The 20,748-nt window shown below is 38.9% G+C and overlaps 1 protein-coding gene across 2 annotated transcripts in view; it reads right to left on the bottom strand.

Moving 5' to 3' along the window:
* col5a3a (collagen, type V, alpha 3a) overlaps window positions 1-20,748 on the bottom strand; it is a 52,231-nt gene that overhangs the window by 16,479 nt on the left and 15,004 nt on the right. Inside the window, exons 5-36 of one of the 2 annotated variants that reach the window (XM_014983388.2) lie at window positions 18,704-18,826; window positions 15,833-16,231; window positions 14,970-15,092; window positions 14,758-14,871; window positions 14,610-14,663; window positions 14,458-14,499; window positions 13,316-13,378; window positions 11,697-11,771; window positions 11,450-11,533; window positions 11,246-11,302; window positions 10,929-10,982; window positions 10,754-10,807; window positions 10,571-10,624; window positions 9,996-10,049; window positions 9,734-9,787; window positions 9,177-9,221; window positions 6,897-6,950; window positions 6,754-6,798; window positions 6,492-6,545; window positions 4,918-4,962; window positions 4,540-4,593; window positions 3,866-3,910; window positions 3,492-3,545; window positions 2,954-2,998; window positions 2,758-2,811; window positions 2,544-2,651; window positions 1,303-1,356; window positions 906-959; window positions 755-799; window positions 528-581; window positions 198-242; window positions 47-100 (exon numbers count right to left, since the gene is read on the bottom strand). In XM_014983388.2, the coding sequence (XP_014838874.2) occupies window positions 47-100; window positions 198-242; window positions 528-581; window positions 755-799; window positions 906-959; window positions 1,303-1,356; window positions 2,544-2,651; window positions 2,758-2,811; window positions 2,954-2,998; window positions 3,492-3,545; window positions 3,866-3,910; window positions 4,540-4,593; window positions 4,918-4,962; window positions 6,492-6,545; window positions 6,754-6,798; window positions 6,897-6,950; window positions 9,177-9,221; window positions 9,734-9,787; window positions 9,996-10,049; window positions 10,571-10,624; window positions 10,754-10,807; window positions 10,929-10,982; window positions 11,246-11,302; window positions 11,450-11,533; window positions 11,697-11,771; window positions 13,316-13,378; window positions 14,458-14,499; window positions 14,610-14,663; window positions 14,758-14,871; window positions 14,970-15,092; window positions 15,833-16,231; window positions 18,704-18,826 (2,313 nt within the window). The remainder of the gene's footprint in view (window positions 1-46; window positions 101-197; window positions 243-527; window positions 582-754; window positions 800-905; window positions 960-1,302; window positions 1,357-2,543; window positions 2,652-2,757; window positions 2,812-2,953; window positions 2,999-3,491; window positions 3,546-3,865; window positions 3,911-4,539; window positions 4,594-4,917; window positions 4,963-6,491; window positions 6,546-6,753; window positions 6,799-6,896; window positions 6,951-9,176; window positions 9,222-9,733; window positions 9,788-9,995; window positions 10,050-10,570; window positions 10,625-10,753; window positions 10,808-10,928; window positions 10,983-11,245; window positions 11,303-11,449; window positions 11,534-11,696; window positions 11,772-13,315; window positions 13,379-14,457; window positions 14,500-14,609; window positions 14,664-14,757; window positions 14,872-14,969; window positions 15,093-15,832; window positions 16,232-18,703; window positions 18,827-20,748) is intronic. The other variant, XM_014983389.2, reaches the window with a different exon arrangement.

Below are 20,748 nucleotides of genomic sequence, written 5' to 3'. Positions count from 1 at the left end.
AATGAGTAACAAATCAAATTAAACAACAAACGCTTAACCTACTCACATTGGGTCCTTTAGGTCCTGTTTCTCCGTTTTGACCCTGTGGCCCTTGAGGACCCTAAAACAAGAACACAGTTTGTCAAACTCCCTTTCCAAAAGGTTTATCAACCTTCAGATTATTTGCAGTCAGTTTCATCCAATAAACAAATCTTCACCTGTTCTCCGGGAGATCCTGGAGGACCGTCTTGTCCAGCAGATCCCTTCCAGGAGGAAAAAGCAAAACATAAGACAGAAACTCAGTTTAACGTCATTCGCTTAAATATTTCTTTTTCTGTTTAACTCTCCTATGTGAGAACGTAGACTGAAGCACCCCCTGCCAGACAGCATGTTTTCACTATGCCAGATGGCCTGTCATCTAGAAGTGAAAAGCAACAACCCGCTCCATCACGGTCGACGCATTCATCCATACTTTATGAGGCAGCCAGGTGTGTTTATGTATGTATAACTGCAAGTGCATGTCTGTGTTTGTATGCCACGAAGCTCACCTTTTCTCCAGGCTTTCCAGTTGGCCCCTTTGCTCCTCTTCCCCCCCGGGATCCCTTTGGAAAACAAGCATCTGTCTTATTAGTGCATGTATGTCTAGAGGTGGAAGATAAATATCTAATGATCTGAAAAGCAAACAGAGATCTGCTGGTTCAAGCCACTGCCACGTGTAATTACCTTGTGGCACCTACTTAGACATAAACATTGTACGTATACTTAGCGTTCTTACATTGGGACCTCTTTGACCCCCAGAACCCGACTGACCGGCAGGACCCTGCATTGTAAAGGTCAACAATTATTTATCACTTACATGATTATTTATCAGCAACATGGAGCTGCATGCGATGTGATATCGACTAAAATGCTAGGGTAATATTTACCCTTCTTCCTTTTTCTCCGAGGGATCCGGTCACACCAGGGAAGCCAAGTGATCCCTGAAGACACAAGTGGAAGTTAATCAGCCTTAGCGCTCCATTTATCATACGTCATCCCCAATGTCTCATTAACTTATAATTAACCACTGTATCAAATTAAAGCAAATCTAATCCATGAGCCCAACACAGCCTTAAATACATCATTCATCAACATGTAATGAATAGATGTCACTAATGAACTATAAATAAAATAGTCTTTCTGAATATGCCATTTATCATACTTTATTTTTAATAAGACAGGAAACAGTCTAGCAAAGGCACATATCTATAGCAGGCTAAAGCTCTGATAGAGGGACGTGAGAGTGCATTGACTGATGGTAATAGCCCCTTAATGTAAAATCACCTTAGGACCTTGTCGTCCGGGATAACCGGGCAGACCAGGCACCCCGAGTTTACCCTGGAAAGAGAGAAAGACATGAGATAAACATGAGAAGTGAAAAAAAAGGTTTGTTCAGCACTTTTCTCACAGCAAAGGACGACAAAGATGGCACCCTCCAATCTAAATATTTAGAAAGGGTGTCAGTAGAAGGAAATAATTTACTGATTTTTGCAGTGACATAATCTCACAATGGGCATTAAAAAAAACAAAAAACTTATGGAATAAACATATTTCTGACAAAATCTCAAAACGACACACTTTAACACCTCTAACGCTGAACCCACCAGATACATTTTGGAATCCAATCTGATGGAAAATAGGGTCAGATGGCATACGCAGCAATTAGACCATGTTAAAGTCAACGAGGCGTAGCAGAGCGGTCACGATTCACTGCGTCTCCGACTGTCTGTCCAAGATGAACCGGAGGTGTATTTTGTTTGGAGCTATGCAGCAATGGGAATGAGACAGGAAGTGAGCCACAGTGGCAAAGTAAAACACGTCCGCTTTGGGAAAAACAGAAACTAAAATATTTTCCTCACAAACAAAGTAGGACCTCAGAAGTACAGAAAAAAAAAAATGAAAGAGTGAAACCGCAATCAGCTACAGCTTTCTGTTTACTGCTGGACCAGCTTCTGTTTACGCTGGTGGGATTTCTGGTATTTACTGTTGCATGAATACTGTCCAGTGGCGCATTGACGGACCGTCAAGCAGGAGCCTGCAATGTAATCCCTGCATGTCAGGCGGGAGATCAGAAAAAAATCATGATCCGATTTTTCTGATTGGACCATGAAAAATCGGACACCGGCGGTGTATCTTTGGCTTTACACTGCATGCGTCTCCACTCTGCACCGGTCTGCTGTGAACTTCAGAAGTGCTCTGAGAAGCATATGTGGAAAATGTGAAAACCAGAAAATGACTGGTCACTAATGTGTGACAAACACTTGGCAAGGATGGAGAAATTCTCCAGCTGGTGTCTTTTAAAAGAGAGAGAAATTTGGATCTCATCGGCTTAGATGTGATAAGAAAAAAATAAAATAAAAAATGAATAGTGCTGTCAAGAGGAAGAATGTGAAAAGAAGATAATAATGGGCCCAGAATCTAGCCTTGTTGAACTCCACAGTTCAGGGGAGTGGTGTCTAAGGAGCAGTGCACAACAATCAGTCTAGCAGAAATGTAAAAAAACAATAACAACAAAAAACACAAACCTTCTCCCCTGCTATGCCAGGCGTTCCCACATCTCCCACAGGTCCAGACTGACCTTTTGGTCCTTCTGGTCCATCTTCTCCACGAGGACCAGGAGCACCATTATCCCCCTAAAGTCCAAATATGTGAGGAAGATTGAGGGATAATTCTTTTTTTTTCTCTGCAAGTAGCTGCTGAATAGTCGCAACGAGTGTTGCAATTAGATGGGATTCTCACCCTGTCTCCTTTAATACCCATATCACCCTTTGCTCCTGGAAAGCCATCTTCTCCCTAACATTCATCAAGGAGACGTGACAAGTAGTGACAGCGTTTACATCTTATCATTGCAATACAGTTTGAGAAGTCGGCCACAATTTACAGTCTAAAAACATGGCAGAAAAAAAAACAACAACAATTTATTGAATTTTCTTACTTTTTCTCCCTTGCTCCCCTTCAGACCTCTAACCCCATCTGCTCCCTGTGAAAAACAACAAGGAATGTAATTATATCAGGACAAGAATCACAATCAAATTCTGAAGAATATACTATCGATCTAATTTTGGATCTCAGTAATATACTCAGTCTAAAACATTTAACTATTAATGAATCCGTTGATTTTCTCTTGATATGACACTGGGTTGCTTTTTTAATCTCAATTATCTCTTATATTTATTTATCACAACCATTCTACAACAAAGTACAACAAGCTTTGTTGTAAGAAGAAATGAATTTAATTTGCTCAAAATAGACTTGTGACATCTCAGCCCTGCTTGTTTCTCCTAAACATCCAGTGCTCTCCACTCTGTAGATAGAAGTCCCTTGAGAACTGAGGAACTCTTCCTCCACCAGTCAGCTGTCACTTATTGACACTAACAGCTTGCCCATCAATGGTAGACATGTGGACAGAAGAAACAGCAGAGGGAATAAATATTTCAGTGAACATCAGAGATCATGGACAAGTTATGCCTTACCTTGACTCCACGACTGCCTGGGTATCCAACAGGTCCCTGGGAGCCAGGTAAACCCTACATACAAAAAAAAAAAAAATCCTTTTTTTTTTCTTTTTTTTTTTTTTATAAAAAATGAAATGCTGTTTTAATGTCACCATGTTCCATCTTTTAAGGTCAGAGAAATTGCAAATGTTTCTGAGTGCACAGCACCGCCTCTAATGGGCTAATACTTTAATAAAGATGATGACATTACGGGAAGAGAGTGGTCGTAATGACACGCCTCATTGTGACTGAATGCACTGTTACAGCAGACCGGAAAAAAATGAATGATTTGGTCTCTTTAAAATCTCCCTATAACACCACGGCAGATGAGCCTCAGACATGCAGTTACCCACTTGGACGCCTTTTTCTCCTGGGGGTCCCTCTCTTCCCGGGTGACCCTAAAGCAGAGAGATGGATTGTACATTGTATGATCACTGCTAGTGATGCATCATTTCATATCTCTTCATAACAGCATTTTGTGAATGTAACTAACAAATGAGAAGGTGTCACTGAAAGTAAGAAATCATTATGAAGTATTATTCTGTCACAAAGCTCTGCAGGAACAATGGAAAGGGCAATATGTGACGCTCATACAAATGTGTTTGACTGCAACGGAAAATTAATTCCTTGTTATGAGAAAAGCCTCCCTGCAAGAAGATCTGTAGTCGTTTCAAATGCCATACTGCGCTGGATCAGCTTACAACATTTGCTACCTAGCATACAGTGCATGTATCTTATAGTGTTTGGCCATGTTGCAATATATAGAGTATGCTAAATTGTATAGCTCTACTAAAAATATGACAATAAAATTATTATCTCAAGGTATCATATGACCTTGAGACTTGGGTTTCATGAATGCTTTGTGTCGTGCTTTGAGAAAATATTTCACTGAAATTGTCATTTACAATTTCAGTGAAAAATTGCATTTACTTGGGTTAGTATGGGACAAAGAAATCTGTAAAGGGCCAGGCACTTTCTCACAGCTCTGCATGTACCTTCATATATTTGTTTACCAGTGCTTACTTACAGGAGGACCATCAATGCCTGGTAGGCCCTGGATCCCGTCTTTACCCTGGGGACCCTGCAACGAACATGGACAGTAAAGAATACTAAACCAGTAGAGATATACTTAAGGGACCAATTTACCACTGGTCAGGTTACATATCGTACTTAGGAGAGTATTTTATTTCTTTTCCACTTCTTGCTTCACTAACATTGGCTTTCTTCAGTCTTAAATGTCTTTGTTTGTTTGGGGAGTATTGATTTTCTGTCTAAACCCGTTTTTCTTCAGAATTCTAGCTAGAAGTGGTTGGTCATACTGTCCTGCTTCCCCTGGGTGTGGGATGACAGGGGTTGAGAGGTCATAGCTTTATTTCGTAAATCAACTTGGAGGCATGTAACCTACCTTTTCTCCTGGCAATCCAATAGGGCCCTGAGGGCCAGGAAACCCCTGAAATCAAGCGAAGTAACAATCAGATTAGGTAATAGCTGATTTCAAAATGTTTAAGAGTCAAAATGCTGCTTAAATGTTCACTATATGATTGCGTCTGTGTAGGATATCTGCGTAAACAATGGTGGTGAAAATGTTAACATATGAAAAGTTAAATAAGTTTCCAATTTGCTTAACTTAGATCATTAACTGGCATTAAGGACAAACAGCCTCTCAACTTCCAGAGAAAGTAACCGTTTTGTCAAAGCACACTTTAAAAAAAACTCTGAATGTAATAAAGTATAAAATGTTATGAGTTAGGTACTTCTGTGCACTGTATAAGAAATAACATTTTTTCCAACATTTGATAAGAAACATTTCCAGCATTACTTCATTTAGGATTGTTACAATTAATGCTATTTGCAAACTACCACATTATTTATTCAGAAATATGTGGATACATTCCTTTAATATCTGGTAGGATTGTCTTAAACTACATGACTTGCTTCAAATGTTTTCATTATCTTTAATGTTTGGTCACTTACAGAGCAAACCTTTGCTGAGTCAGGTTTGCTCACACACAGCTTTTCAGCCTTGAACATAAATTTCCCTGAGAGCGAGATCAGGGCTTTTCCAAAACATTGACTTTATTGTCCTGAAGCCAATTTTATAAAAAAAAAAAAAAAGAAAAAAAGCAGACTGAAAGCTATTGTTCATTTTGAAGACACATTCCTGCCCAAACTGTTACATCCTGAAGTTGAAACATGGTAGAAACTGATTGCATTTGCAAACCGGAATATGGCTTTTTAATGCTGTTTTTGCAGCTTATTCCACACTGAGTGGCCTTCCAGCCCATGTCACTGTAGAACTCATTACACTGTGGATAATGGCTCTCTCATTAGTTTCAGCTTTGCTTTTGTTCTGTAGCTGATAACGGCATCTTACACTAAAGCATGCCAATCTCTGAGATACAGAACATGTCTTTTGTGAGTAGTACGATATCACCTATGGTGTGTTTGTACTTACATATGAATGCTTGAAAAGATAAACGTGACACTTTCAGGCCACTCGGAAATTGTACCAAGGATGAACCAGACTGCTGTTCTCTTCCTGATATCTTGGTTGATTTCTTTTGATTTTCTCATGCCGTCCCGCAAAGAAACAGTGTGTTTGAGTTGTTGATTTCAGATACATCCACAGGTACGCATCATAACTCAAATGTTGTAAATTAGCCTATAAGGTATATGGCATCATATACCTTAGGCTTTCCCAAATAGTTTAAAGGCATACTAATATTGTAGGGAAACTTTAAAGTTTGAACAAAGTAATAAAAATAAATCATTCTGAAATTCATCAAATTAAAAAAGAAGCTAATCATTATTGACCTAAAACAGAAGATGTTTATTGCAATCAAATGGTGAAAAATATTTCTTGTGGCTTTTTATGCCGTCTATGTAAACATCTGGTTTCAGCTGCATCTGTTACTAGTGCTGTGATATTTCAGAGGCATTATGAAACATGTAAACTAAATGAAAACCCTTTGTTTGTACCTGAACTCCTGGATTTCCTTGTTGACCTGGGGGTCCTATTTCTCCAGGCGGACCCTAATAACAGATACCACAGTGAGCATACTTTGTATGTAAATGTTCTTTTTTTTAATGACCTGTATTAAATAAAAACATTTCTGTTTCATCAGGGACTTACACTTTGACATATGTTTTTGTATTTAACTGTTAAACAAATCTCTTGCGTTGTTTCACATTTAACCACAAAGAACTGACATGTAATCCGAAGCGAAGCAGAAAGACTGACCAGGTTGCCTTTTGATCCTTGGACTCCATCAATTCCACTAATCCCCTGTTAAAATAGACACATTAACATTTTTATTTTTAGATACTGCAGTCTCCAGAAATATTATTTACTATAAAATAATTGGTGGCTATGATTTCTCTTACCATTTGGCCAGGTTGGCCAGGTGGCCCCCTTGATCCAACAAGACCACGAGGACCCTGGAGAAAAAGCAGCAAATATTCAGAAGCTAACCTGGAGTCATGATCTGGCTCCACAAGAGTGGAATACCAAACCACAAATCAGAACTAAGGAGAGGGTCCAAATGTAAGGACAGCAAAACGTCAACTATGTATTTCTGTGACTGAACATGTCATTTTCGTATGTGCCTGCCATGAAGAGTGAACTCCCTGGCTTGTGTGTGTGTGATCTGTTTCAGCCTCCCTCTTTGTAGGCTGGCCAAGCCACCTGTTCCAAAGCCACATCTGTGATCTCCTGGGAAGTGATTGATATGGAAATATAATCATTCAGGCCAGGATTTTGTCTTTTACCTTGCCGAAACTCTCTCTTTGCTTGCTCCGTCTATCTCATCTCATTCACCACCGACCGCATTTCCGTCCTCTATTTGTCTCCCGCTGTTATTCTTTTTCCTATCACTCCCTGTCTCTCTTCAAAACAGAGACCATTCCTTCCCAATGTTTCTACGGTTTATCAGACTCTCCCTTACATGGTACATGGCAGCTCTATTTCCTCAAGCACTGAGAGATCCATTTGGAGAGACAAAACCCTGCTGAGCTCTAACCCTACCTACTGGGAGAAAGATAGAAGCGAGTCGTAACCAATTAACCAGTTTTCACAGCAGATGCCCCAAACAATGGCTTCTACAAAAGTGGTGTGAACTTTTGGTCTGCTGGAAGGCTGTCAGTTTCCTGGATTGTTCACAGAAAACAGTGAGAATCTTGATGACAGACGCTAAATGTAAAATGGAGTGCAGGGCAAATCAAACGGATTTCTTTTGATAGTCACAGTCTTCACCGTGGTAAAGTGGGAAAGTTATTCTTATTTTTGTTTTAATCCTTTGTTACAGCAGCCTATAAAATGATGACTGACACCATGGATAGATTTGAATAAGACCCATCAAAGGAACTGTTGTTATGAAGACCTGGTGACCAAAACATGCGACTTTTTGCTTCTGTACTGCAGTAGTCACATTTTGGAGATTTGTTACCCTTTACTTTCCTACCATATATGATAAAAAAAAGAGTTGTTGCTGAGTATTTTACAATAATTACTGTCTGAGATATGAGCAACTGTAGCTATGTCACAATTGAATATTTTATAACTTATCAATCAGCATACATCTATCTTACTACAATATCAAGTTTTCTGGCAGGTTCTCTTTCCAATTTTGAATAGTGTCTATGTATTAATGGAAAAAGTTATTCAAACCAATCTGATCATATGAAGAGCAAACTGCACCCTTTGTTAAATCGAAAACCAACCACAGGTTTTAAAAAGCTGGTTATGGTTAGGGAGGAGCTACTAGCATCACACAACAGAGTATATTGTTTGGGAAACAGAAAAACATCATTGCTTGCAGCAAGCACAAGACCTACTAATATGTTTTGTTTGTCATCGGACTGGTATAATGCCACTTTAGCCCTTTGGGTTTTACCCCGGCTCAATAGTGAGAATCCTTCTGGTGGTGGAAATGCTTTCCTTATACGGCGAAGCATAAAATAACGCTCCGAACCGCACTAATGATCAGTGGAAACAAGGCATAAGAGCCATTATGCACAAATAGAAAAATTGGAAATGGTGATGAATCTTCCTAGGAGTGGTTGGCCGACCACATTTACTCCAAAATACCACCAAAGAACCCGGATCATCATCACAAAGCACTTCGCTCCTGATTGGGAAAGGACGATGCTTACGCTTCAACAATAATAAAGAGACTGGGCAAAAATTGCACTAATAAACTAAAGAAAAAAAAAAGCCTTGACTCTTTCAGATTAAAGGTACTGACAAGTCAAACTGAATGACTTGTAATTGAAGGAATCATAAATTTGGCTTCACACAGGAATAAGCTCTTGTTTTGTGCAGTTGGATTCTGCAGCAGGATAATGTTCCAAAGAACACCAACAAAGTCTACATCTAGACATCTTAACAAAAAGAAAAAGGTTTTGAAGTGGCTTACTCAAAGTCACACAAAGCAGACTGAGATGCTGAGGAGATTTTGTCTGAATTTAAAAAATCTTTGCTGATCTGAAGTATTTTAATTCCACAAAAATAGACCTGAAAAAATCTTAAAGAGGAAAAGCACAGTAGGTATCAAGAAGGGAACCAAAATCACATGAGGGTCTGCTGTAGTGAGCTGTCCACATGATCTGAGATAAAAAAATAAAATAAAATAAATAAATAACTTTTTTCTACATCTGAATACTCACTGGTTCACCTGGTTGACCTCTTGGTCCCACAGGTCCATCAGATCCCTAGAATAAAGGGGAAATAAAATGATTAAATCCAATGCAACTCTTCAGTTTAGCCTCTAGTTTGAGAACATTTATGACCATGGAATCAGTTCATTAAAGAAATTCGCTGTGGGGACAGATAACAATCTTCAAGCAACGACTACCCGTCCTCTCAAAGCTGCCCAGCCTTCATCACAGGTTGGCTCTGTGCTGCCTGAGCTGCTAGCTTTCATTTTTTAAAGCTTGTATCAGGGATGCACCAGCCAGATTTGATGTGTTTTGCGAGCCTTTGTGCTGAATGAACTCCAGCCAGCAGAGAAGAGTTAATAATGCAAGAGTATATGACTGTATGTAATCTAAGCCTGCTTAGATCTGGGATGATTTTCCCATCTAAATGGTTTATCAAATTGATTTATTGATCTGGAAAGGATTTCCATTTTGATGCTGAGATAAAAAAAACCATCAAAATGAGATAAAGAATCATATTTTTTTTGTTTGTGGCAAGTACATTATGAAAACTTTAGTGTACTCACCTTCTCTCCTGACTCTCCAATAGGCCCATAAGGACCAGGCCTTCCTCTGTCCCCCTACAAAACAGAAGCATTTTTTTTTTTTGCTCTAGCAGAAATAGCTCATTATGTTACCTTTTAATAAACATATGTTTCCTGTCATAAAAAAAACCATCATAATTACTAAATAAACATTCACCTTAGGATTTATAAAGTATTTATGCATGACATGTTAATGAGTTCATATTTAAAGACAAACAATGTCAAAATACCCAACAAAACTCACTATGTGTCCCTTGTTTCCTGGGAGACCTGGCAGGCCGTCAAAACCCCTGTCACCCTGAGACGTTAAAAAAAAACAAAAAAAAAACAAATGCATTAAACCCTGGAAAACACAAACACATTCGGCAGTGTGTAAACATTAGCAGAATTGTCTTAAAAGTCTCTCCCCTGGCAGATCCGTCTGCTTGGAGTGTGTGTCAAAGAAGGAGAGGGTGCTTTGAGATTAGCAGCAGGTCGGCTGAAACGCTGCTTTGACTGATAAAGACCTCGTTCAGCCACAACCAGCATCAAGGGAGGCTGATTTATTTACTAAGCTCTTCCTGCAGCTGTTATGTGTTGAGGTGCCTGGTTGTCAATAATACGTTATAGGCTTGGGGCTGGTCGATACCAAAAGGCTTACACTAGCCAGCGGAGATCGCTGGCTACTGTTAAAATACCTCACTGCTTAAACGTGTGATGTTGCTGAATTCAAGGCTAATGAGGACCAATAAAAATAATTAACATTGACATTATTAAGTGAGTTGATTGGGCATTGTACTTTAACAGCATCTGCTGCTATTGCGTTGTGGTAATATTTACCTTTGCACCTGTTTCACCAGGAGCTCCACGGCCGCCATCCACACCTGCACGTCCCTATAAGAAACTTAATCCAGTTAATGTCGGTTCTTTTTCTTTATCAGCACATTTTGTACTGTTTTGATCATAATATCCAGAAAGGAAATATATCATCAGAGAGCACCTTCAGTACTCTAGATATCTCACCCTCTTTCCTGACTTTCCATTAATTCCAGGGGGTCCAGGCAACCCACGGGGTCCCTGTGTAAGAGATGCAGGGGATAAAGCAAATGGAAAAGAGTGAAAAAGGGGAGGCAAGAAGACAAAACGAAATCGATATTCTGAGAAAAATTGTATAATGGAAGTGTAGAGAAAACAGTACAGTGGGGCCGTTGTCTCCACTGTCTCCTTTGAGCCCGGATGGACCTGGAAGACCCTACAAAATGAAACATATGTTCCCATTCACAACAATCAAAATTAACCCCCGTTAAGAAAAAATGTGAATTATACACTTACAGGTTTTCAGACATAAAGATAAGCAGTGAGTGTATATTTTGTTGAGGTTAGAGATGCAATGACAGATAGAAAAGAGTGTCTAGAGTTTGAAGCTGGAGCAAAAAAAAAAAAAACTTGCACCCTTAATGTTAGAAGATAGGCAAGGCATTGGGGTTTGGTTTAAATTTGATCTGAGTCACTTACCACTGGGCCTGGTCGCCCTGTAAGACCCAGTGGACCTGGAGGCCCCTTGAGTGACAGCTGAAAGAAAAACATATGTATCTATTATGTCACATTAAGCCAAACGAAATACTTCAAATTTCATATGGAAGGAAACTATCAAAAATTTATCAAAAATGACATTGTGATCATCAGAGATCTTTTATTATGACACCAGTGAGGGGGAACCTTGGTTTGTTGCAGGATAGCTTGTGCCTGTGCCTCTTGGGGAGACACTACCGGCCCCTTCTGTGAATCACCTCCAAAGTGGAACTGTTGGCAGTGAAAGGAGAAGTAAAGTCCCAATGCTGAATTCCCAAATGTAAATGAAGCTCAGTCACACAGCCCCCCCTTGTGGTCATGCCAATATAAAACATTAAGGGAAAAAAGATGTGTGTGTTTTCCCATGCATTTTGGTGTGCAACAAAGATCTTACTGGCAGCATCAGCAGGGTTCCTGGAGGACCCGGGATCCCATCAACCCCAGGAAGACCAGGGCGTCCCTGGGGACCCTAAAACAAGAGGACGGGAAAAGCGTCAGTGATTGTGCCTCCTGTTACGGGGAGCCAACTATCTTCTGAAAACAGAAAGTAATTATGCATGCATACTATTTTAAGGGACAGACCTTCCTAATCTTGGGGATAGAATTTGGCAAATACTGCTCAGAGTTAGGTTAAATCTCCAGGAAATTAATGTAAGGACATGGTTGGAAACGAGCTCACTTTAGCAGATGTTTAGTCCCATCTGCCAATGCAGATCTGAACAGCCTAGATTTCAGTGACTGCTCATTTGTATTCATGCACAGAAACTGGTGTGGGAGATAAGGAAATGATGTTGTGTCATGATAGTCATTTCTCTGAGGTTTTAAGTGGACAGGCCTGTGTTAGCTTCTTTTTTGAAAAAAAAATAAATAAATCCATGCAAGAATCTGCCCATTTGACCTCTGAAGTAATAGATCAGTGTAAGATGTATATTTTGTCATATAACAAAATTGAGTATGGGAAAAAATATTTGCGATTATTGACTCATTCATTTTCAGCTACCTCTTAGACAAAGATATGCTTTGAATAATATGTCAAGTTATATATATGTATATATATATATATTTTGGGGAGACAGCACACAAACCCCCTGTCTTCACTTGGGGGAACAGGCTCTTTATCCAGGAGCTTTGGACACAAAATGGTTTTCTGTCATCCATTGAATTTTTGCAAACAGAACCTTGGAGTTACAGGATCCCCAGTCGATGTTGGCTGCTACTCTTCTCCCGTGGGTTTGCCGATGCAAACAAGATCTAAGAAGACGTCCCAACTTTCAAGCAAAGGTTGCTACTGCTAACCTTTGCTTTTGTTTCCAGGACCTGAGCTGAAAAGGAGATTCTGGATGCAGCTGCTTTCACCACCAGCTTCTGAGAGGAAACAAACCCCTGACCAAACCTTACAGCCCATTCGAATCAGAGCGGAGCCAGCCATGCTGTAAGTACCTTATGCATTTATGTGGTGTTTTTGCATTGAACACTTAAGAACTGTTCAGAATGGAGCTGGTCGTGCATGCTGTGGCCAACGCTACCACAGAGTTTGGACTGTTAGGACTTAATTTCAGGGAGTTTTTAAATCACCAACAATCTACCAAAGTTGAGCTCATCTCTTTTTATGGATCTTTTCCTTCCTCTTCTTGCCACTAAGTTGCATAAAATAGCAATAAAAACGTTTCAAAAATGTCCCTCTTTTTAAGCTAACAGTAGCTAAGCTAAATATGGTGACAATGAGCTCACACTGATAAGAGCCAGTATTCCTGAGTGTGATGAAGAAGAACTGACTTTCAATCAAACCAAGTTCAGTTTATTCACAATGATAAAATAGAAAATATGTAGTATTTGTATTCCAGTCTCATAGATTTAATGTCAACAACTTACTGTCCTAATTTATTCTAGTTACAGAATAAGACAGTCAAGTTAAGTTTATTAGTCCCTCCGGTAAAAGGTGAATCTCAAATCGCTGTAAACAATTGTGTCCTCCAATCTTTGATTTGTCACATAACTGTGAGTCACACTCACCAGATCACCTGGATCTCCCCTGGGTCCTGGAGGGCCTGTTGGTCCAGCTGGCCCAGGAAGTCCCTGTAAACAGAACAGTATTTTGCCACGAACTAACAAACATGGCTATGTTTCAACATAAACTTTACTTGATCAATAAATGTTTTTGATTCTCCAAGTGCTTAAAACAAAAAAAAATCTGTAAAATTCCCCTACTCAGCTAGTTTACGATGGTGCACCGATTTCCTCATAATCTGTGCAAGAGCACCTCAATGAATTTAAGTTTAATGTTAATGTATTTCTGGAATTCAATTTAAAAAGTGATGTATTATAAAGATTCATCACACAAATAGCTACACATGTCAAGCATTTATTTCTTATAATTTTGTCTTTCAACTAACAAAAACCAGACAGCTATTTCTCAGAGCACTACAGTGTTGCATAAGATAAATAAAATATATAGGTCTCACTAAGCCACACCTCAACCACAGACAACAACAGAAACAACTTATCTGAGTTAGTTGCTCAGTTATCTACTATTCCAGTAAAATCTTAAGTAAAATGTTGAATTCAATTTGTAAACTAAGGTCTCAGAATCTAGAGGAAGAGTGGAGATACGCAAAATACAAGTGGGTGGAGGTGCTAGGTGTGACATTTCCACAGTCTGTGATTATTTGTGGAGCCATGCACTCTGCAGGTGTTGGTCCACTATATTTTATTAAGCCCAATGTCAGCACAGCTGTCCAACAGAACATTTTGGAGCACTTCATGCTTCCCTCTGTTGAAGTTGTTTGAAATAAATCCCTGTGTGCAAAAAGTATATATAATAAGTTTAAGTTTTTATGAAATATTTGAATTCAATTCAGCTTATTTTTGTAGCAATAATTCACAACAAATTATTGTCTTGGAGGACAATAATTCAGTTCAATGTCACATACATTCCAACTGATCCCACGTATCCAGCTGTGATTTTAATGTGACTTATTATTCAAATCAGTTTAAAAAGTGTTAAAGAAACTCAACAGATTGTATTGATTCATTGACTTGCAGTATTCCTTCCTCCTTAATGATATTTTTTTAAATGCATTTTCATGTGAAACATTTTTTGATTTGTCCTTAAGTTATAATCACTTTGATGCACTTGTTTAATGTCTGTGTCTTACCTCTGGGCCTGGTGGACCTGGGGGTCCTTCCACTGAGAAACCCTAGAAATAAACAAACTGCATGTAAAGCAGATTCGGAAAATACAATATTCTTCACTTGCACACATAACTGGAACTGCTGTACTATTAAATTGAACCCTGTAACAGCTTACCGGTTCAATAATAGCTGGTTCTCCTTTCTGGCCTTTCTCTGCTCTGAGTATAGCCTGCAGTGAAGAAACAATAGATACAAATTCCTATAAATGAATCATAGGAAGCAAGAAAAAAACCAGGACTTTCCAATTTAAGCACCAGATTTACCTCAACATCCAGTGTCTCAGCTCTTTCCCGCTCTGCAAAGTCAAAGTCATCTTCATATATTTCATATTCCTCATACTGTGTGTCGTTCAAAAAATCTTCGTATTCAAGAATATGCTGAAACGTTAGAGACTTGTTAGTGACTGAATTCATCAGCGTTTTTATTCTGACGTGAAGTCAACCAACTGTATTGCGTTTTGTGTGATTCGTCCTACCTCGTAATCGGTAATATTCGGGACCACAGTCACTGTAGAAACCGAGAGGTCTTCATGTAAATCTCCATAAACGTCATCTTCGTACTCCACCACCAGAGGTGTGTTCACGGCTGTGATTTCCTGCTGGCCAGCACACAGTTTCAAATGAGTTATCTTGAAGTCAAACCAGAGAGCACTGAGACCTCTCTGAGAGACGCAGTGGCTCCCCGCGAAGGCAAATCTTTAAAGAACAATGGATGTTAGGGGGAAAGGGTGATTTCATTAAAATGGGTTGGATAACTGAGACACAGGTGTGCAGTTAATTACAACACAGAAGTGTAATTAGCTGATCAGATTCATGTGACAACTGGAAGAGTCTGACAGAAAACAGTGGGAACAGGATAACGTCACTTGACAAACTGGAAGTAACAAACATGGAGGAGTCATACAAAATATATATTTTTTATTTAATAGAGAGAGAAGTTAAAACCTGGGAGTATTATCACGAGTCATTGTGGCATGTCCTTAATTAGCCGCCATCCAAGCACAGAATTTATTTTGAGTGAATTTTAAGATATGTAATTGCTGAGAAGAAATTTTAGATTTGCTTCTGTGTGTTTTCCAAAATTTAAAATAGACATTCAGTGAAGATGAAACACTTTTTTTTTTTTTTTTGTTGTTAATTAGGATGCGGTACCCGAATTTGCTGGATAAAGATGAAGATTAGGTGATGAGTAGGATGGTGCTGGTTAGTTGTGATAAGCAACTCGAGCGATAAGAAGAGGAAGAGGTGTTCTCTACGGTTAGAAGGGCAGTGTCTGGTTAGAACCACAAATGGTTGGAGGGTATTAGAGTGGATAACATCTACTGATAGATTTGTCTACCTCCTTGATAAGCTTTGATACAGGCAGTGTACTAGGCGGCACCACGGTGGGGCCCTCAGGGACGAAGTCGGGTTTATGCGTTGGCATCACCATGGTGGTTTGGTCAGTGGGGAGAAGAGTTTCAAAGTCGCCCTCAGTTTGTGGTAGTTCTGTGGGCTGGAAAGGTTCCTGTGGCTGAAACTCAGCAGGCGTTGTAGTTACTCTGTGAAAGTCTTCCTCTGGACCCTTCTCTTCATGCTTCCTCTTTCTGGACCCCTTCTTGCCCTTTCCCTTGCCTTTGCGTTTTCCTTTAGAGCTTTTGTCCCTCTTCTTTTTGTTCTTTTTGCCTCTCCTGTCCTTCTTAGAGCGCTTACTTGGTTCAGTTGGTTGGCCACTTTGCATCAACTCAAGATGGGAGCTCTATTACCAAATGTTGAAATGCAGAGCAGAAGCAAAAGTGGAAAATGGAAAAACAAAAGCAAATAGTACGGTAAATAAAAACACAACAGAGCTCTGTTCTTTCCATCGTTTGTTGATGAAAAGCATATGGAACAAGTTATTAACCTGCAAACTTACTAAAACAACCGGAGAAACAAAAAAAAAGACCCTCGTGGTAGCTTTTGAAGAAGCTGAAGAGATTTAAAGGTCAGGTAGACCTTATAAAAACTATTAGTCATTCACTCCATAAATCTGACCTTTACAAAGAATTGCAAAAAGAAAGCTGTTGTTTAAAGGAAACCATAAGACGTCCTGTTTGCATTTTCCCACAAGCCATACAGCTAACATGTGGAATGATGTGCTCTGGTTAAATGAGACTAAAATGTAACTTTTGATCATCGTGAAGAGCTATTTGCGAAAGAAAAGTTTGACTGAACATCACCATTCTCATGGTGGAACACGATAGCAAAGCCGGCCGGTTGGATCGAAAGATGGAACGGGAAACCTGAAGGTTTGTCTTCTTCCAGCAGGACGACGACACTAAACAATGGCGTGGTTTAGATCAAAGTATTGTAGTCATGTTTTGGAATGACACAATTGAAACCTAGTGCTAAATCTGAATAAAGACTTGCAAATTTGATGTTCAGAGATGTTTTCCCTCCAATCTGACTGAGTTTGAGCTACCTTAAAAAGAGAGGGCCGAGTGCAGTGGAGGCACACACCCAAAAGACCTGAGTTATTATAGCAGCAAAAAGGAGTTGCTGCTGACTCAGTGCCTCTGAATACAAATGCACAATACATTTTCAGATTTTATCTGTAAAAAAAAAAAAAAAAAAAAAAAGCTTTTCATAGTTTTTCTATCTCTACCAATTTCTGCTCCACTTTAAGTTGGTCTGTCACATTACATTCAGTGAAGCCCTCTGAAGCTTGTTTCTGTAGTGTGAAAAATATGTGCTAAAGTTTATATTTATTATCATCATATCCAGTGGGTTACTTTCAAAGACTCTGTGTATGATCCAACAAATCTTAAAACTATCACTGTTCCTGAAAAAGTGTGTCTCTTTACTGAGAGATCTATGATGCATGTCACTTATCTGAACGGCCTCTGCCTGAAAATGCTGCTGTGAAATGTGACACGATTTAGATCCGCTGGTAAACATGGGCAGTGAGTGAGACTGTGATGGGAAGTAGGTCAGTCTGGTGAGAGATGTGGACACGCTCTGGATTAAGAGCTTCTCATTCAGCTGTACTTCTATGAAAGGCAGCTGTGTGACTACCAAGATGGCCTCATCCTTCATTCCTTCATCGATGATCAGCCGCATTGTGCGCCGTTCATTTATTTAATTATTTCTATGTACAAAACATGAGCTGACTTAAAACTATGTGCTTCCTGGAACCCGTCCACATGTGCAGCTGCGTCCTTTCCCCTTATCTCTTTCATTTATCACCAGAAACCATATATAATCATCTTTATCCCTGATAGAATCATTTTTTTATTTTATTTTTTTTTACATGCCTCGAGGAAAGAATGAGCTGTTGAGTCATTTGCTTCTGGCTTGCTGTACAGATGTGTGGTCGGATGTGTGTTCTTTTTGGCTTTCCTTTCCTGTTTTCGTGTTTTAGTGTGAGAGTGTGAGCTGCCAAAAGTGCACCTGATATTAGAAATGCTTCCATGCTGGCTGTATTTCAAAACAAGCCTGAACAGCTGGTGTATTCCCTCTTTATCTCTGTACAGTCTCTTAGCAGACACACTTTGCAACACACAACTGTGTCTATTAGTAAGCTAATACTTTTTTGAGTAGTTTTATGATATGCAGGATTCACCAAACCCTTTTCAATAGCCAAAGGGACTTGGAGTCAGATGCAATAATCAGAAGCCTGCAGTGTCTCTTAGACCATATTATAAAAATCATGATCTCTAAACATTTAGTAAAATAACTGGAAAATACAGGAAATTCAAAATACAGTGCAATATAAAAAAATTAAAAATTAAAAAGCAACTTTCATATTTCACTAATGGGTGTCACAAGATAAAATGTAGTTCAAACAAAAAACTTAGAAATTTCTAGATTAATTTCACATTTTACTGGAAAGAACTTGGATATTCTCTTATATGAAAAGTTGTAAACTTGCAAAACAAAGTATAATTTTCCATGAAAAAAATAACATATATTTGCAATAGACATTCTCCAACATTGTGAATTCAGAAATATGCATGGAAAATCTCAGACGTTTCCTAAGATTTTAAAGTCAGACATTTGAAATACCAAAAGTAGCATAACGTTTGAAGTGGTAATTTCATGAGATGCACATCTAGATATTTACCAAAGTGTAAGTGGTACATTTGGGCTCTTTCCCTTGCAAATCTTGCAAATATGTGAAATTAATCTAGAGCTAAACTGTGCAAGCATAACTTTTTCTGATTAGCATTGCTGTGTCTCTTGCAGTACTGACCTCCTGCTGGCCCACAGTTTGACTGTTGTATGGCAAAGCCAAGTCACAATCTGGCATGAAGTTCACGCAGTAGTTGCCAGCAGCCTGGGGGTCATCCACAACCATCAGCTGCTGAATATCTCCCTGAAATCAAGAAATAAAAAATGTATGCTTTCTTTAAATAAGTGATAAAAAAAAACTGCTACAAAGTGAAGAACCATTTTCAAAACTCCTTAAGACTGGGCTGGTAATCATTTGGCTAAATCAAAGTGTCAGATTGATAAAAGTGAAGCATGGACAAAGACAATTGCTCACAGTGGTCCTATAACCCCAGGAGGGGGTTCTGTTTTGTGCAAGAAACAGTCAAAAAGCTTTCTCTCGCCCCCCCCCTGTCAGGACCTTTAATTTCCCATTGTGCCCTCCAGGCATAATGCCAGAGCATATTTACAAACATGGACAAAGACAGCACTGCTGCACCCTGCAGCTCTGAGCCCACAGGCTGCACTCGCTTTAGCATCTGCACACGCAACATCTCCCTATAAGATTACTGAATTCTTCATGGCATTTAAAGGACTGGAAGAATTTTTTACTCATGCTGTGAAAGAACATTAGGTTACATCTCAAGGAATAATTGATCAAGGACAATAGTAAAGACTATGCTTCATACAGCAATGTTACAAGAAACACCGCTAAAAAAAAAAAGTATCTGCTCCATTATGGATTTTATTGTTGTTGTTTTGTTGCACTTAAATATTTCATATCATCACACAAATTAGAGTAAATATCCAAGCAAATTAGCATGATTAAATAAAAAATGTAGTTTCTAATAATAGTTAAGCTATTCTAACTAACCGGGCCCTAGGTGAAAAAACTGAAATTCTATCCGTGTGAAATCATGATTTCCTTTGAATTTGATGTCAAATCCAGATCCACGTTCTAACATCATAGCAGAGTGGCACCATAGTTTAAATGTTTCCCTGCTTTAAAACGCCTGATTCAGCTGATTGTAGCAAGGAAACACCTAAAACATGCAGGGCCGTGTGCCTTGGGGACCAGGGTTTGGAAACACTGACCTAAAGCACTGCAGGCCTCAGTTTAGCTCAGTGTTCATGATTCAACAGCAGAAAACAGACTTGGTAAAACTGGCATCCATGGAGTTTCATCTGCTGTAAAATATCTTGACAATCTCCACAACATTCTGACACATAGTGTAACTTTTTGCAAGTTGTTCGTCTCTCTACATCTAGCATTAAACTAACAAGGCATTTTACAAACAAGCCTCGCACCAAAAGTCAATTGTGGAATTTGTACAGTGATAAAAATGTGGCTCCTTTTAATGGGACTCCATTAAGACCAATGCAATTTTTTTTATTGAACCATAAAAAAATTATGAATTCTAGTTGTTTAAACCAAGTGTGACAAATATATCAGATTTAGGGGCTAATAGAATTTTCACACATTATGCTATGTTGGTTTGGATGCCTTTTGTACTTTATAAAAGAAATAATAACTTGAAAACTGCAGTTGGTTATATGTTCTGACATTAATATTTATTTTATGACCTGAAAGACTTAAGTGTGAAAAGAAATTTGAAAAGAGGATAGACATCAGGGATGAATTCTTTTTCACAGCTCTGTGAAATCCAGATTTGTTTCTGAATTTAATTGTAAAATAATAACTGGGAAACTGTTAAAAAGTAAAAGTCAAATGGTCACATTGATTGCTGTTTGACACCAGTAAATTAATGAAAGGAGTCAGACCCTTTGTAAGCATAACTGTCAGGTGAAATGGAAAACTGGGACAGCTGGGCAGCAATGTGGGATAAATTATATTTGACTGAAACCTTGATATTGTTTTAATTAATGTCCCGTTGTAATCTCTTTAACTGGATTTAGCAGCCACAGGTCAAATAAATCCAAAGTAATAATTTCACTGTTTCACAACACCAAGACAACCTTTGTCAGCATAATATGATCATGCATAGTCTTAACCGCAGAGCAAAAGGATAAACCTAGGATTGACTATTCAAACTGCATGTTATGCTTTCAAAACATCAAACATAAAAG

This window comes from Poecilia mexicana, unplaced genomic scaffold, assembly GCF_051168715.1.
Source record: "Poecilia mexicana isolate PSO_F unplaced genomic scaffold, ASM5116871v1 scaffold_8, whole genome shotgun sequence".
NCBI classification, from domain to species: Eukaryota; Metazoa; Chordata; class Actinopteri; order Cyprinodontiformes; family Poeciliidae; genus Poecilia; species Poecilia mexicana.
Note: the sequence above shows the minus strand (reverse complement) of the source record. Positions and strands in the feature narration are given on the sequence as shown.